This window comes from Ictidomys tridecemlineatus, chromosome 10 (assembly GCF_052094955.1).
Source record: "Ictidomys tridecemlineatus isolate mIctTri1 chromosome 10, mIctTri1.hap1, whole genome shotgun sequence".
Lineage (NCBI taxonomy): Eukaryota > Metazoa > Chordata > Mammalia > Rodentia > Sciuridae > Ictidomys > Ictidomys tridecemlineatus.
In genome coordinates, this window is record NC_135486.1 from 11251793 (window position 1) to 11267989 (window position 16197).

The following is a 16197-nucleotide window of genomic DNA, read 5'->3' on the forward strand; positions in this document are numbered from 1 at the left end:
TATAGGTGAAATCAACCATAATATATGTTGTAAAAATCTGGAAATTATTCCTTAATTTTTTTTCCTTAAGCTTTGAGAATTAAATTTTACCTTTTGAGCTGAGAATTTTAAGTAACTACTCCTCACTTCACCCCCCAATTCCCTATAGAAATACCAAGTCCCATTTGCCTTTTCCTGGAAGTGGCTAGAAAAATAAACAACTAAACCCCTGTAGAGACAAAGTAAAAAAGGGTAAAAAGAGAAACACAAGCAGTTGACAGGTGTTCTAAACATTTGCAGCTCCCTTGTATTACTGTTAAGCCCAGTTAGTGTCACACCAATCTTAATATGAGTTTTCAAGTTTTTTCTTATTTATTTGCTAAGAATTTCATCATTTCTTCCTTTCATTTTGAGGCACCCTATATATATTTCATCCTTTGAAATGAATTAATAAACTTAAAGGTGTAACTATTTTTTATCTAAAAATATTTTTAGATAAAATCATTGGGTTATTTGAAACCTAATTATACTTTATAAGTACTAAAGAGTATGTGATTAAAAGAATTATATGACAAAAATTTTTATGCAGCAAAATAACTGGGCAAGGAGACTTAAATAAAATCCCAAAGTATCTCTCCCATATATTTGCATTTTTATGGGTAGGCACATACTGATTAGGCAGTTTCTACCTTCACTCTGCTGTGATCAGAGCCCCTTGCCCTTATATCACTAGTTATTTAAAGAAGAAATAAATGGAACATCAGAAGCAGAGGAGGGGGGTGTAAAAAGCAGGATCAACTTAGGCTAACGCTGAGGAGCACACTTTCTGGGCAGAACCTCCTACTCCATCATTCTTTCTTGAATAATAAAGTTTTTCTTCAGTCTTAAATTTTTCATTTTTATTTTGTTATATTTTCCAAATTTTCACCAATTCATTTGATTTAATAGACATTTTCCTCTAAACAAAAGGAAAAATACATATATTCCTATATATCCTTTATATATAATGTACATATCTTTGTATATAAATGTATGTGTATTTATACACACATGTATTCACATAAACATAATTTTATGTTAGAAGACTATCAATCATTTACACTTTTTTGTGAATTAGGTTTTTTTACCTTGTTTTTGTGCTAGCTTCTAGTTGATATTAACTACTTTTAACAATGTGATTATGTATTAGGGGAAGAATGAAAAGATAAGTCATTTTAGAAACGGAATACCATGTGAAACATCTACTTGGAGGTTTAGAGTTTCAAGAGGACACTAAGGATGAGATAGGATATAGATATAAGAACATAAGATTGGCAGACAGGGAAAGGACATGGAAAGATCTGTCGTGGTTTTTTTGTTTTGTTTTGTTTTTGTTTTTTAAGTTGACTTAGGTCCAGCCCTAGAAAGAAAAGAAAAATTAAAATTCTGCCCACCCATTCATTCTTCCTGAATCATATAGTCCTCAATTCCCAGGGCCCATGACTCAGGCTGATTGTTTATAAATAATAGAATTCAGTAGCCTAATTCAGTAGGCTAGAACCAATTGTTCCATACAATATTTTTACTATAGGAAAACGTACCATTCACATAAGCGTAGAATAAATGTTCCTATGAGTCAATATAAGGCTGTGTGGATGCATGAGAGATGGAATTGCATACTATCTCCAAAAAACAATTTAAAATTTTAATTTCTGTGCCACAATCATTAAGGAGTTAGGGAATATCTGTGATGTATTGACATGAAGTGGATTACAGCCACAATGAGATCACCTAGAACAGCTTTAGATATTCATCTTCGTGCTGGTAACTTCCACTGTCACATCAGTTGAAGAATAAATCACTGGATTTTGGTTGTTCAGGTTTCTGGGTTTTTTCTAAGACTTTTTCTACCCAGATGGTTCATTCTTTTGAACTTATGTCCTTACTTATTGCATTACTTATCTTGCCATTTCTTGCTTGTGTTTCTCATCTCACTCCCATGAATCTTCTAAAGTTCTATATAATCAGCACATTTTTTAAGACGAATTCCTTTATATATTTTAATTGCAAATTATGTTGGGGAATTTTTCTCTTCCCAAAACTAGAGGATTTCTTTGTGGGGATTGTTCTGTAGGCCTTTGTCCCCTGCAAATTCCATTTGTATCTTAGCACAAAAGAGAGGCCATTGTTGGCAGTGTGACTGGCTTCAGTCTTCTCCAGATAAGGAGTAGGAAAGAAATAAAATCCTAGTCAAACAACTTATAGAGAAAGAACTTTTTTTCAGGAAACTCTTTTAATATTTTGACCCCTTGAACCTCTGATTGGATTTCTTTTTTCTCATTTTCTTCTCTTTTATTTCCCATGTATCATGTACTCTGTATAAAAAAAATAGACCTTGTTTGTTTATTTATAGTGTCTGAATTGGTTAGATTTATCCCTAATGATGGATATTCCAATTTGAAAAGGCCTTTTAAAATAGGTGTTTGGCAAGCTTATTAGTATAATGTGGCAATGTTCTATTTGGACTTGTTAAACCCTCTTCTAACCAAACTCTCAAGCACTCTTGATGTTTACTTATTAATTTAGATAGCCCTTTCTTTGGTGTTGATAGCAGAAGCATTATTTATGAGAATGTATTTCAGACTAAGAAGAAGTTGAAACCAACAAGTCTTATTTACATCTAATACATCCTAGCAAGGAATAGGGAACTGGCCTGTTCTCAGTTGTTCCCAGCACAGCCATGTTATGACTAAATGTAGTAACAATGAAACTGGCTCTGGCAGGCCCTTTTGCTCTAAAACATTATTATTTTTCCCAGGAAAACCCTAGGCAGCTTCATCTCAAAAGGGAGATATTTCTATTGGAAATCCTGTTCCCTTGCTTCCTTTTCATGCTTTATTTTCTTTAATTTTCCTTTTTAAAATCTGTGGATATAAATTCTCTTCATAAGGATGTAGCTAAGCAGGATGGGTGCTAAACCACTTACCAGCCTCAATTTCTGCAAGTTCTTTAACTGTAAATGCAGATAATAATTTGTGCTATATATCCAGCTCATAAAGGAGATAGATCAAACAATCATAGGGAAAGCCTTTGAGACTAGAAGAAAAATAGTGTCCTTCTCCTAATAATAAACTCTGCTTTAGTAGTAAATTCTAAAGAGAACCCAGAGTATTAAAATATATTGAGATATATTTTATTGAGTTCACTTAATTAGTTACTGCCATGCAAAAGAACTATATGAGCAAGGTACAATGGCTCACTGCTGTAACCCTAGCTACTCAGGAGGCTAAAGCAGGAGGATCACAAGTTTGAGGCCAGCCTAGGCAACTTGATGAGATCCTATCTCAAAATAAATAGGAATGGGTATGTAGCTCAGTGGTAGAGTGCTACTTGGTTCAATCCCCAGTATCTCAAAAACAGGAACAAAACAAAATAAAAACTAGATGATGTGTCATCCTTAGTTGATAATATAATTGAGAAGTAAGATCAACACATTTAAGACCAAAAGAAAAACTCCAAAAATTAGTATATTGTTTTTTTTCACATATAATAATAATTTTGAAATAAAAATCACTGTATTTTCTTTGAATCTTAATAATTTTGTAAAGATTTGTCATGAATTGGAAGAAGAGTGAAGATAATCTAACTTATTTTGTAAATTTTATTTTTTATTTTATTTGTTCTAATTAGTTATACTTGACAGTAGAATGCACTTTGAAACATCATATATGAGTGGAGTCTAATTTTCTCATTCTTCTGGTTGTACATGATGTAGAATCATACCAGTCATGTAGTCATATATCTACATACTATCATAAGGTCTGATATTTTGTTTTTTGGACCACCACCTACTGTATGCTATACAAAGTGCTAAGATATATCAGAAAGTGGCTGAAAAAAAGATTCCAGCCCCCCATCCCCCAAAAAGGATTCAACTAATAAAATAGCAGTAGATAAAATAGCATCCAAAATGTCCATTTCCCATTGTGCAGTCTCATAATTTATCAAACCTCGTGTTAAGTTTTTTTTTCATTTTTTATTTTTAGTTGTAGATGGCCACTATACCTTTATTTATTTATTTATTTATTTATTTATATGTGGTGCTGAGGATTGAACCCAGTGCCTCACATGTGCTAGGCAAGCGCTCTACCACTGAGCCACAACCCCAGCCCATATTAGTTATTCAAAAGGCATGGTAACTTCCACCATCACCGGTGGAATGAATCACATCTTTTCACTTAATCTAGTTAAAGCCTAGATTACTCATATTATTTTTGTTGTAGTTCTTGTTCTTAATATGCTTTTAAGGACTAAGGTCCTATTTCCTTTGTGTATTCTTTAAAATGCCATTAGTTTCCAAGGCACTTACATTCAATAAAGTTACCCATAACAAATCACAGAGAAAAAAAAGTTAATTCAGGCAATATCTTATTAACCATATGAAATAGAAAGCTATCAAATTAGTTGCCTTAAAGTAATAAATTCCTAATAGTAAAGTTGGTATTAGTTTTAATAGCTACATTATCTCAAATTGCTATTGAATAGAAAATCCTAATTTCACAGTAAAGCAGCTTTTCTGTGCCCTATGTGCTAAAGTGATAAGATCCTACAACTACAAAGGTATTTTTCTCCTTTAAATGTTGATTTCCTATTAATTTTTGAAACTCAGTGCTATATTATTTTGCCTTCCAGATACACATATATCAAATAAGAACTTAAACTTCTTGTCAGGATTTCCCCTTTACCAACACAGAAACAATTTGTTGTACTCTGCTTTTAAAATCCAGCAGGGGGAAAACTGTAGTGTGTGTGTGGATATATAAAGTACGGTGCAGTTTACAAAGTGTTCTCACATGCCATCCATTTTTCTTCTAATAACTTGATATCAGTAATTACAATCTTTTTATTGATGATACTATGTTCTATAGGCCAGTGTTCCCAAAATGTGATGTTTGCATTTAAGTGCACACAAGATATTTAATCACTCATGTAATTGTTTTGATATATATTAGAAAAATACATAATCATTAGTATATAAATTTATATATAAATATATAAAATATGTAGAGAACATCAAACTCATTTTATTGATATTGCTTGGCACAAGGGCTTAGCTAACTAAAAAACGACTCTATTAAAAGAGGTGATCACATGACTGCCACCCAGGTAAGAAGAAGCTGCTCTTCCTGAGTTTGGCGTCCTTTCTCCATGTAACGTGTGGCCTTTGATTATCCTCCTCTCTGAGCATGGACTGCAAGTGGGAGTTCCTGCCTTCCTGCTCTACAGTGATGCTGTGCTATTCCTGTCATTTCTTTGGATGCCAGTGCTGCTGCCTATGTCCTCATGCCTACCAAGCCCTGCTGTCCAGAGCTTCTGGAACCCACCCCCACTCCCATTCCTGCAGCCTTTGTCAGTTGCCCCAGTGGTCATCAAGGACATCACCAGGGCTATAGTAAAATACCAGGCAGCTTGAATCAATCTCTTCCATCTGTGAGTAGAAAGGAAAGATCAAGGAAGATAGTGAGGTACTGATAAAGATTAACATCAAAGTTCCTTGGCCCCAGCTTTGACTGGTTTTGCTGGTTCTGTGCACCCTTATACAGTGGCTTTGCCTGTAGGGCACAGGAATTCCCTGTTCCTGCCATGTCCCCCTGACTTCCAGGTGATGGCTAGGCCTCCAGTAAATCCTGCCTTTAGTTAAAATTTAATTAAAATGGAAAATATAAATAATATATTAGTGATACGGTAGGTATGACAAAAATAAAGTGAAATGTAATAAATGAAGTGAAGTGAAGTAGAGATAACCAAAGTGAAGAGAGAGAATTTTAAGTAGCAATATATCTTGAAGTTTAAGACATACTTACATATACTGATTTTAGAGAGGGACTTTCTACAAGTTCACTCTCAATTGCTTGTGTATGTATATGTGTATACCTACTTAGGTAAACTACACACATCCATCCTAGGCATGAAGAAGCTCTCTTCATTTTTTTTTTTTTTTTTTGGTACCAGTGGTTGAACCCAGGGCCCTCAACCACTGAGCCACATCCCCAGCCGTTTTTGTTTTTTGATACTGGATCTTGCTAAGTTGCTTAAGGGCCTAAGTTGCTGAGGCTGGCTTTGAACTTGCTATCCTCTTATCTCAGCCTCCCTAGCTGCTGGGATTATAGGCATGCACCCACCACACCCAACCATGAAGCTATTCTTATTGCTATATATCTATGATCTGTGAATCAACTAAACCAGATTCTTCTTCAAACCTTTAAGAAGCCACTCTCTTTACTTTTGTATGTATAGCTTTAAAGTCTCTCCCAACCCAACCAACTCTGTAACTTTTTAGTCTCTTCAGGCAGTTTTTCATCTTCTCTAACTCTCAAGGTTAGCAGAATACCCCTTCTTTTAAAATACTCATGTAGAGTTTAATTGGATTCTAGTCCAAAATGATATAAAGATTCTTAAGGTATATGGCTCTGCCTGAGAGAAAATTCCCTTCAATTGTGAAATTATGGATTAATGGTCCTCAAAATACAAATACATTTTAACTATAAAAAGCTAACTGACATACAAAGAATACACTCTCTCTTTCACTCACTTTCTTTTTCTCTCTGGCAAGCCAGAAGGGGAAAAAATTATTGTATATTCCCAATATCCTTGGTGGAGAAAGCACTAGTAGTATTCAGTAGCCTAATACAAAATTGAATATTGAATCCTAGTTTTCAAAACATAAATATCGTAATAACTGGCATATAACCTCTTCATTGCACTCTGAAGTTGCCAAAGAACTTTCACATTATCTTATTCAGTCTCATGAATAATGAGACTTTGAGATGGTCAGCATAGGTGTGGTAATTATGATGGTGTTGTTCTTTTTCAATAAATTAGGAAAATGGTATTTAAGAGATAAATGACTTAACTACTAAGTTCCATAGTTGCTCCTCAAGGCCATAATCTTAACACTTTCATATTTATATTGGAAAAGAAAAATTTATCTTGCAATCCTAACTGAATACAAATGTGTCTTACACTATCCAGTAGCCGTAGTGTGCTCACCTGACATGCGCAGGGCACTGGGTTCCATCCTCAGCACCACGTAAAAATAAAATAAAGATGTTGTGTCCACCGAAAACTAAAAAATAAATATTAAAAAATTCTCTCTCTCTCTCTCTCTCTCTCTCTCTCTCTCTCTCAAAAAAAAAAAAAAAAAAGAAAGAAAGAAACTTTAGATTCTAAATCGTGGACTCCTGAGTAGTCTTAACCCACCAGGAATCAGAATTCTGTAAAAATAACAAGTATCACTTGTTCTCTTTCTCTCAATGGTTAATAAGAAAACTATCTGGCATTCTGATGTATGAATGGTCACCTTGTGTGTTTGTTTAACATTGAACAGTTCTTTGGTCTGTGGTCATCTCTAGGTTCAACAGGTATTTTCTCACTTGAAGAATCAATGATTAAGTTATGCTTTCTTTCTCTCATTCCATTATCTTAATTTTAATAGTTAATTTGGTACCTTATAGCATTTGGACCATTGGAAAAATTAATAGTTTTGAGGCATTGGCTTTCTTTGGAAGGAAAAAAAGAATGGTTCTTAGATGCAATGTGTACAAATTCCTATTCAGAATAGTTTGTTCTTATACAAATGGATATTCCATTCCCTACCCCTAATTACCCTAGCATCAGTAAAATCTTAAAAACAAAACAAAAAAAAAACTTAAAATAAAATTTTAAAAAAACTTAAAGTAACAGCATGGGAAATCTTTCCGTTTTCTGAGGTCTTCTTCAATTTCTTTCTTTAGTGTTCTGTAGTTTTCATTCACCTCTTTTTTTAGATTGATCCCGAAGTTGTTGTTGGGTTTTTTGGTTTTGTTTTGTTTTTTGAGGCTATTATGAGGGGGATAGTTTCCCTGATTTATCTTTCAGCTGATATGTCCTTGACATAGAGTAATGCAATTGATTTATTGATGTTGATTTTATACCCTGCTACTTTGCTTTTCGGACTTAGAGTCAGCCTACTATAGTGATGCAGCCACATCAATGTTTATAGCAGCTCAATAATAGCCAAGCTATGGAACCAACTTAGGTGTCCTTCAATAGATGAATGAATAAAGAAAATGTGGTATATATACACGGGGAATATTACTCAGCCATAAGAAGAATGAAATTTTGGTATTTGCTGGTGAATGGATGGAACTGGAGACTATCGTGCTAAGTGAAATAAGCCAGTCACAAAGGCCAAATGTTCTCTCCTATATGTGGATGCATACTCACAACAAGGGAAGGTGGGGAAGGGAAGAATAGAAGTCCATTGGATTAGACAACGGGGAAGGAAGGGAAGGGTGGGGCGGGGAATAGGAAGGACAGTAGAATTAATTGTACATAACTTTCCTAGCCTTATATTTGAATACATGACTATGGTTACTCCACATCATGTACAACCACAAGAACAGGATCCTAATTAGAATAAGTTATACTCTGTGTATGTGTAATATACCAAAATACATTGTATTGTCACGTATATCTAGAAAGAAGAAATATTTTGTTTTAAACTAACAGCATTTGAAACTGAGGGATCACAGTTACGTCTTCTAAGAATAGCTGTCTTTGTGTAACTTGATTGGGTGAGCTGTTTTGGGAAATGCTAATACCTGTTTCTGATGCAGGTTCAGTCACCTGTGGACTCTGCCACCATGTCTCCAGTAGAGAGGACAGCAGCATGGGTTCTGAACAATGGACAATATGAAGAAGATGTTGAAGAAACTGAGCAAAATCAAGATGAAGCTAAGCATGCTGAGAAGGTAGAGCAGTCTATCTTTATTGACTTGTTGCCTCCACAAGTCTAGGCCGCTAGAAAGGAAAGCCAAGAATTATGATCTCCTACTGTCCCCATCTTCACTCTTCCTCTTAGGTTAACCCGAAACACACCAGTGCACGATAGGTCAGTGTAGCCTCTCTGAACATGTATGGGAAATGTCTACCATTTTTATATAGATTGTTTGATCTGTAGGACACTCTGATATTAATCTAATCATTTTAGCATTTCTGTAAACCAGTTGTTAGTCTTCAGCCAAGGTCAAAATTGCCATAGAACTAGATTTTCTATTTCTTGGTAACAATTTGACTTGGAATTTGGGGGTTTTTAACTGTTTGGATTTTGCCTTTTTTGGTAAAGAATGTCTAGCTGTACAGATAATTTTTTAAAAGACATCATCTGTTGTTTTGAGGGCTTTTTTTTTTAAATTTTAAAAAGGATTATCAAACAATAACCTTGACATCATGTATAGCATTATCACATTTAATTGACAACCAGACAATTCACTACTTCTTACTTGTAAGTATAAACTGTGCTTATTAAAACAGTGTAACTCTTCAAACCTTACCTTTGACTTTCTGGAACCATAATGTTGGGTGAGCAACAGCTGGTCATCAAATAAATTAGATAATACTATGTAAATTGCATTTTACAATACACCATGCAGGTTTATCACTAATTACTAATGAATATTAAAAAGTCATATACTTGTCACCTTACCTAGAAAATTTGACATTCCATTATACTCAGGCACCATCCATGGCAAATTTAGCATAAAAAAGGATCATTTAACCAACTGAATTACTGAATTTCTATAGGCTGCTTAGTGAGAACACAGATGTACATTCCAGCAAGTGGTGCCAAATTGAGCAGATGAGCCACATCATGAAAATAGCCAAGAGTCTATTTTAATCAACCCTAGAGAACAGGTAGGCCTTTGCTTAGTGCTTATGACTATTTTATACTTTCATAGCTAGGAATAAAGCAGTAATAGCCTACTCTGCCATTAAATTCTATTTATTAACTTAGTGGCTTAACATTATAGAAATGTTGCTTGTTCTCTAAGGGCTGATTCTAGTAGCCCGAAGGAAGGGCATTCTGATAAGACAAAATATGTCAGAGATCCTGGTGATGATACACAAATAACTCTCTCTTATAAGACGGCCAGCTTTTACTAGGCTTCTAAGTGTTTGTTCTTTTCTTTTCTCCCATTTGATACCATCAGTAATCAGAGGCTTGCAGCAACTGGTAGTTTAATGTGGAGAGAGGTACATAAATCTGTAAAATTTTGAATGCTAAATTCAGATTTAAAATATGTCCAGAAGGAGGGCAAAGCTTTATAAACATTTATGCCAAATGATATATATATATTTTTTTTTAAAGAGAGAGAGAGAGAATTTTTTAATATTTATTTTTTTAGTTTTTGGTGGACACAGCATCTTTATTTTATTTTTTTTATGTGGTGCTGAGGATTGAACCCAGCGCCCCTCGCATGCCAGGCAAGTGCGCTACCGCTTGAGCCACATCCCAGCCCAGATATATATTTTTTTAATATTTACTTTTTAGGTTTTTTTTTTTAGGTGGACATAATATTTTTATTTTCTTTTCATGTGGTGCTGAAGATCAAACCCAGTGCCTCACGCATGCCAGGCAAGCGCACTATCACTTGAGCCACATCCCCAACCCCTATGCCAATTGATATTTTAAATCAATAGCAGTAGTATAAGGAATGGCAACTTAGAAGCATCTAGCTACATTGCCTAGGGTTTCTTTCATTAAAAAGCAAATCACTAACTTCTCCTTGTTTTGTGGGTGCTTCTTCTCCTTTACTCTAGTATGAACAAGAAATTAGCAAACTGAAGGAGCGCCTAAGAGTGTCTAGCCGGCGACTGGAGGAATATGAACGCCGGTTGCTGGTGCAGGAGCAGCAGATGCAGAAGCTGCTGCTGGAATACAAGGCCAGGCTGGAGGACAGTGAGGAGCGGCTGCGCAGGCAACAGGAAGAGAAAGACAGCCAGATGAAAAGCATCATCAGCAGGTTAGAGAACCACCTGGTGGCAGATGTGGGCTAGTTAGAGGTACAACAAGGTGGGAGAATGATCCAAACACTTTTAAAGGCATGGCAACAAAAGCCATTTCACCTGTGGTACTCAGTACAGATATGATGACTGTCTCTTCAGGCATCCTAAATATGAGACCTAGTGTGCACTTCCTAGGAAAATCAGGTAGGCTTTTTCTTTAACCATAACAATTATATAAAAGGAAAACTTAGTGGCTCATTTGAGAAGCTTTAGAAGAGAACTGAGTTTTAAAAATCTAAGTATCCAGTGTCTAAAACTTAGTTTTCCAGAGCAAGTCCAGAAACAGAAAGAAGTTTCACTAGATGTCTGTAGGGCCAGAGGACCACAAGAGAGTGCCGCCAGTGCCAAGCTAGGGGAAAGGGGAAGAGGTCAGTTCCACTTGCACGTCTACAGAACATTCACCATAGGCCAGGCACTTTCCTACAAATCTTCACTTGATAATGAGAATTATCATTCTCATTTTACAGATAAAGAAACTGGCAACAGACTCACTAAGTCTTTTGCCCAAGGTCACATAGTTGGTGGTACACCAGAATTTGATAGCAGACAGTTGGACTCCAGGCTTCAATATTGTCAAGTGCTGTGGACAGGTCAAGTGAATAAAGGACAGAAAAGGACTGTTGTTTTAATAGTATGGGGGTAATTGACAGTCTTCCTGGGTTGAAATGTGAGTGGTGGATGAGAAACAAACTAGACCTACTAAGTGTAGAGTACTCTTTGAAGAAACTGATCTGTGTAAGGGAAGAGAAAAATAGGACAATGAATATCATGCAAGTTGAGATTAAGAAAGGATAATTTGTTCTTTATTGATTTGGTTTGATATTTTAAGATAAAGTAAATTGTGCTGAGGGAAGAATCTGATAGAGGAGAGAATGATTACAGGACTTCTGCTCCAAAGTAGATAAAAATGGATGGAATACAGTTGCAGTTAAAGAAATCAACCTTGGATGTCTACTTCCAAGGTGAGAGAGGGGAAAGAAGAGAAGATTGTAGGTCTTTATTAAGGAAGAAGAGAAATCTTGAACTATAGTGAGTTTTAAGTTTCTTGTTCTCACATTACCTAGCCCTGTCTTTGAAAGTGTTGATATCCCCTTGTTGCCACATTCTAGGCTAATGGCTGTGGAAGAGGAATTGAAGAAGGACCATGCTGAGATGCAAGCAGTTATTGATGCAAAGCAGAAAATTATTGATGCACAGGTAAGCAGACTCTGGATCTAGTAGAAGGTACTCATTGGTAATAACTGTTATTTTCTGACTTCCCATCCTTGCAAATGGCAAAGCAGGTACCCTAAAAATAAGGCATTGAGAAGTTCTTGGCATTATCTTTTGAAAATTAAATCAATTTCTACATGGCCTCCATTATTTTTCCTTTCTTTCACTGATGACAAGTCTGTTAACACAGCAGAGTATTAGTGTGTTTAGTACAGTTGTTTGACAGATCTCAACTGAGTGCATGATGGGCTTTGCTTCTTTCCTTGTGGGAAGGAGGGGATTCTCTGAAGGGTCAACTGTGAAAAGTGCACTGCATGTTTCTGGCTTGTGACTTCCACTGACCATTGCTTGGCTGTGCTGCTCACGGTCTTGTCAGTCACGTCCACTGCCTCTGGCCCCATGAACTTCTGGCCCCAGACAGTAATGGAATTGCGAAGGAAAACAAGGTTGAAGAAGGCACCTTTCCTTGTTATTCTTTTGGTTCAGGGTTTGGCATTAATGCTTGGAATGTGCTTGGCTGCCCTTCTTTGTTGGTGCTGTACTTAGAGAGTCTCTTTAGATAAAATTTTATAAGAAAAGGTTGATGAAATCCAAATCTAGGTCTCTGTTCACAGTAGCTCACACCTGTGACACCACCTGGTCACCTCATAGAAATACATCAGTGATGAGAGCAAAATTAGGCAGGCAATGTTTCTAACTCCTTTTCCTTTTATCAGTACAAACTGTGGTTGTTGTATTTCTTGGCATGAAACAAATAACAAAAGGCAGATGCAGTTTTGATAGTGTCCCCCAGCCAGTGAATGGACCACCTCTCTGAAGACAACCAGCCATGTTTGCATTTCTCACCCTTAAGCTATGAAATGAGTGCAAAGACTTTATGCATAAATGTTCTACTGTCTTCTCTCCATATCAGCCAGTAGTCAGTGTATATTAGAGCCCCCAATATTCTTAAGCATGCACCTAACAGTCTAGTTTTCTTACAGGATCAATATGGGATGGGTTTGTTTTTTTCAGAGGAATCAGGAGTGTGGCTGAAATCATAGTCATGAAAGAATGCTTTGTGGGCCTCCTTCTCTTTGAAGACACTAATCTTAAGAGTGAAGAAGGCAGTTTAATTAGGAAAACTAATCCTGATAATTTTTCACCTTTGGAATTTGTGCATTGTGATGCTATCTCATCCGTGGGGTTCCCAAAATATTTTGGACTCTTGAATCTGAAGATTCTGGATATTTTAACCTACTAAGAACCAGAAGAAAGATCTGCGGTTATTTTATTTGGTCCCTTATTTAAAATCTTTCTCAGTACCCCATAGTGGGTAAGGGAGATGTAGTGGGGACAAGGCTACTTTGCTGTACATATTATCAAAATTCTTCCCAGAGATTTTTAGCAAAACAGCTTGGATAAAGAAGGCAGTTTAATTAGGAAAACTAATCCTGATAATTTTTCACCTTTGGAATTTCAATACAACAATATAAAGCAGGGAGAGATTTAATAACTACACCAGGAGAGATTTTAGTACTGGTGAGATAAAATAGAATTTTTTTATAATTTCAGCTAGTCTAATGCAATCAGTCTTGAGCCTAGGGAGCCTAGCTGCACCATGTTTGTGATTCTGTGCATGTTGGCTGACAGAACAGCTCCATCATTAGCCTCTATCGGTTTCTACCCAACCAGCCCCCTATTTTTGACATGAAGGGGCAGACAGCTGGGTATGTAGCAGAGATCATAGTCACAGAGGGTAAAAGCCAGGGAGGTAATGGTCAAAAACTCTGGAAAGAAAGGACATCTTCTCAGTTAACCAGAGGGTGTCACTGTGCAAGGATGGGAGAAATGCTGTCCTCAAAGAATCAATGTTAGGCTTATAGGATGGCCTCTTGACAAAGGTTGTCAAATAGTTTTGTTCTTTGGACTATTTTGATGGAACCAGTACCCCTTCTATAATCAATATCCGGCTGCTCCCAGTAGCCATTCAACAACAGATCACTTTCAACTAATGGGTCAAAACATACTGGAGTTGATTAAATATGATAGATTTAACTTCAGATTTTACTATGTAATTAATTATTTTAGCAGAGACTCGCTGTGGATCCCTAAAGAATACTTGGAGAATTCACTTGACCACATTTTGAAAACCACTACACCATGCATAGACAATTCATAACCACTAAAGACAATTAAAATATGTAGTATTCTTAAAAGGAAAGTGTTTCAATCCCAACTGTTGGTTTACTGATATATTAAACTCTTGTAGCAAAAGACTTGAACATATTTTGGCATCCTTTGCAATGAATGATTTTTTGTTTCCAATTCTTTCTTATAAGACTAAACCTTATTTCTTAAGTGTTTGATGAAGCAGAGCAACCCTTCTGGCATCATCTATTACAATGAAGCTGTTTGGCGGTGAAAAGCTTCCCAGTTAGGTAGCATGCTTTTCTATCCCTGAAGTATCCCTTGGTGCCACTGATAGTAAAAAAAAAAAAAAAAAAAAATATTTCTAAAATGAATCAAGTTGCTTCCTCTATGGTAGAGTGAAACTTCTAGTACTTCTCACTCCTCATCTCTCTTAGCAGCCCTGCAGGAAAGACTTGTCCATACTGAATTCAGCCTCTCCCTCTCCTGGAATCAGTTCATGCTGCAAGGCACAGGCCTGTGTCAGCCACTTTCTAACTAGAACTACAAAAAGATGAGCACTCTGTGGTTAAGTGGTAGAATCACCAGTCCTGTACCTTATAGCTCAGATATAGGGATCCTAATGATGGAACTAAGGAAAGGAAACACTTCTTAAATATCAGACAGGGAATGTGCCACCTTTCACTCCCAAGCATGAAGGGACGCTGTGACTCTCAGGTTCTCTCCATGTAACTCAGATGGAGAACAGAAGGGCTTCCTCCCATGAGAAGCAAAGCAGCTGCCTGGTTACTGTTGCAAGTGATATCTCCACTGTGTTAAATTACAGGTCATAAATGGAAATGAGATTATTCAAACAGGCAAGTAAACCCTATCCGTTCTCTAGCTGAGCAGTTCCCAGCCTTGACCCAGTGCACTGGCCTCCTACACATTCCAGCTCCTGCCACTCCCCACATTGAAATCCTTCCTGTCAGGCATAATTAGATTGCTTTGCCTTCCAGTTCAGGCAGTCACAATGTCAAGAGTAGTTTTTGCCAAATGAGCTTGACTTTCAAAAGTTCCTATTTGATTTTTTTTTCTCTTTTTACTTTTTGTTTTATTTTGAGGTTGGCAGTGGGGGAATCTTTTAAATGAAATTTCTCCACTTGAAAGCTTTCAGCTGCATAGTGGGGGTATGGAGGCATTGGCTACATTATTACTTTTGTATGTAATAAGAATTTAAATCATTCTTAGCTTTCTTTTTGACTCTTTAAGAATGAAACAGTTTTTGTGAATGCTTGATTTTTTTTTTTTTAATGAACCCTGGAATATCCTGCTTTCCTTAGTTTTGAGGCCTTAATAATCTACTACAGAGATTATTCCTTACCATACAGGGTTAGTGGGGTAGGGGGCAGGGAGCATTTGTCACTACCTATTGTTTTCTGGTAACCACTGGCCAGGTCTTACCTATTTGCTTTTAAAAGATTTGAACTTGTTTTTCCAGTAAACTCCACTAGGTATAATTTTTCAAATTTTTTTAAAAGCCTTATTATCTTTTGTTTCTTGAGTTTATTTTCTGTCCTTATAGTGAATTACCCCTCCCAAAATAAAGAAGTATCTTATATCAGATTCGTAGTTAGTTAATAATGCTATTTTTTTCTTTTCCCTTTTTTTTTTTATTTTTTTTATTTTTTTTTAGTTTTGGTCCTGAGGATTGAAAGCAGAGGTTCTTTATCACAAGGCTACTTCCTAGGCATTTTGTTTTTTGAGACATGCCTTTACCGAATTGCTGAGGCTGTCCTTGAACTTGGGATCCTCCTGCTTTAGCCTCCTGGGTCACAGGGATTATAGGCATGCACCACTGCACCCAGAAATAATGCTGATTTTATATATCTTACCACTCCACTTCTCTATCCGGGAAAGGAATTTTTTTTTTTTTAGAGGAGAGAGAGAGAGTTTTTTTAATATTTATTTTTTAGCTTTTCGGCAGACACAACATCTTTGTATGTAGTGCTGAGAATTGAACCCGAGCCG

The 16197-nt window shown here is 36.3% G+C and overlaps 1 protein-coding gene across 8 annotated transcripts in view; it reads left to right on the forward strand.

Moving 5' to 3' along the window:
- Window positions 1–16197, forward strand: part of Rasal2 (RAS protein activator like 2) — a 323464-nt gene that overhangs the window by 304689 nt on the left and 2578 nt on the right. For 5 of the 8 annotated variants that reach the window (XM_021722624.3, XM_021722625.3, XM_021722627.3 and 2 more), the window contains 4 exons: window positions 8616–8750; window positions 10600–10802; window positions 11955–12042; window positions 15014–15044. In XM_021722624.3, coding sequence (XP_021578299.1) covers window positions 8616–8750; window positions 10600–10802; window positions 11955–12042; window positions 15014–15044 — 457 coding nt within the window. Of the gene's footprint in view, window positions 1–8615; window positions 8751–9582; window positions 9694–10599; window positions 10803–11954; window positions 12043–15013; window positions 15045–16197 lie in introns of those variants that run through there. The other 3 variants (XM_005319764.4, XM_005319765.5, XR_013426392.1) reach the window with 2 other exon arrangements.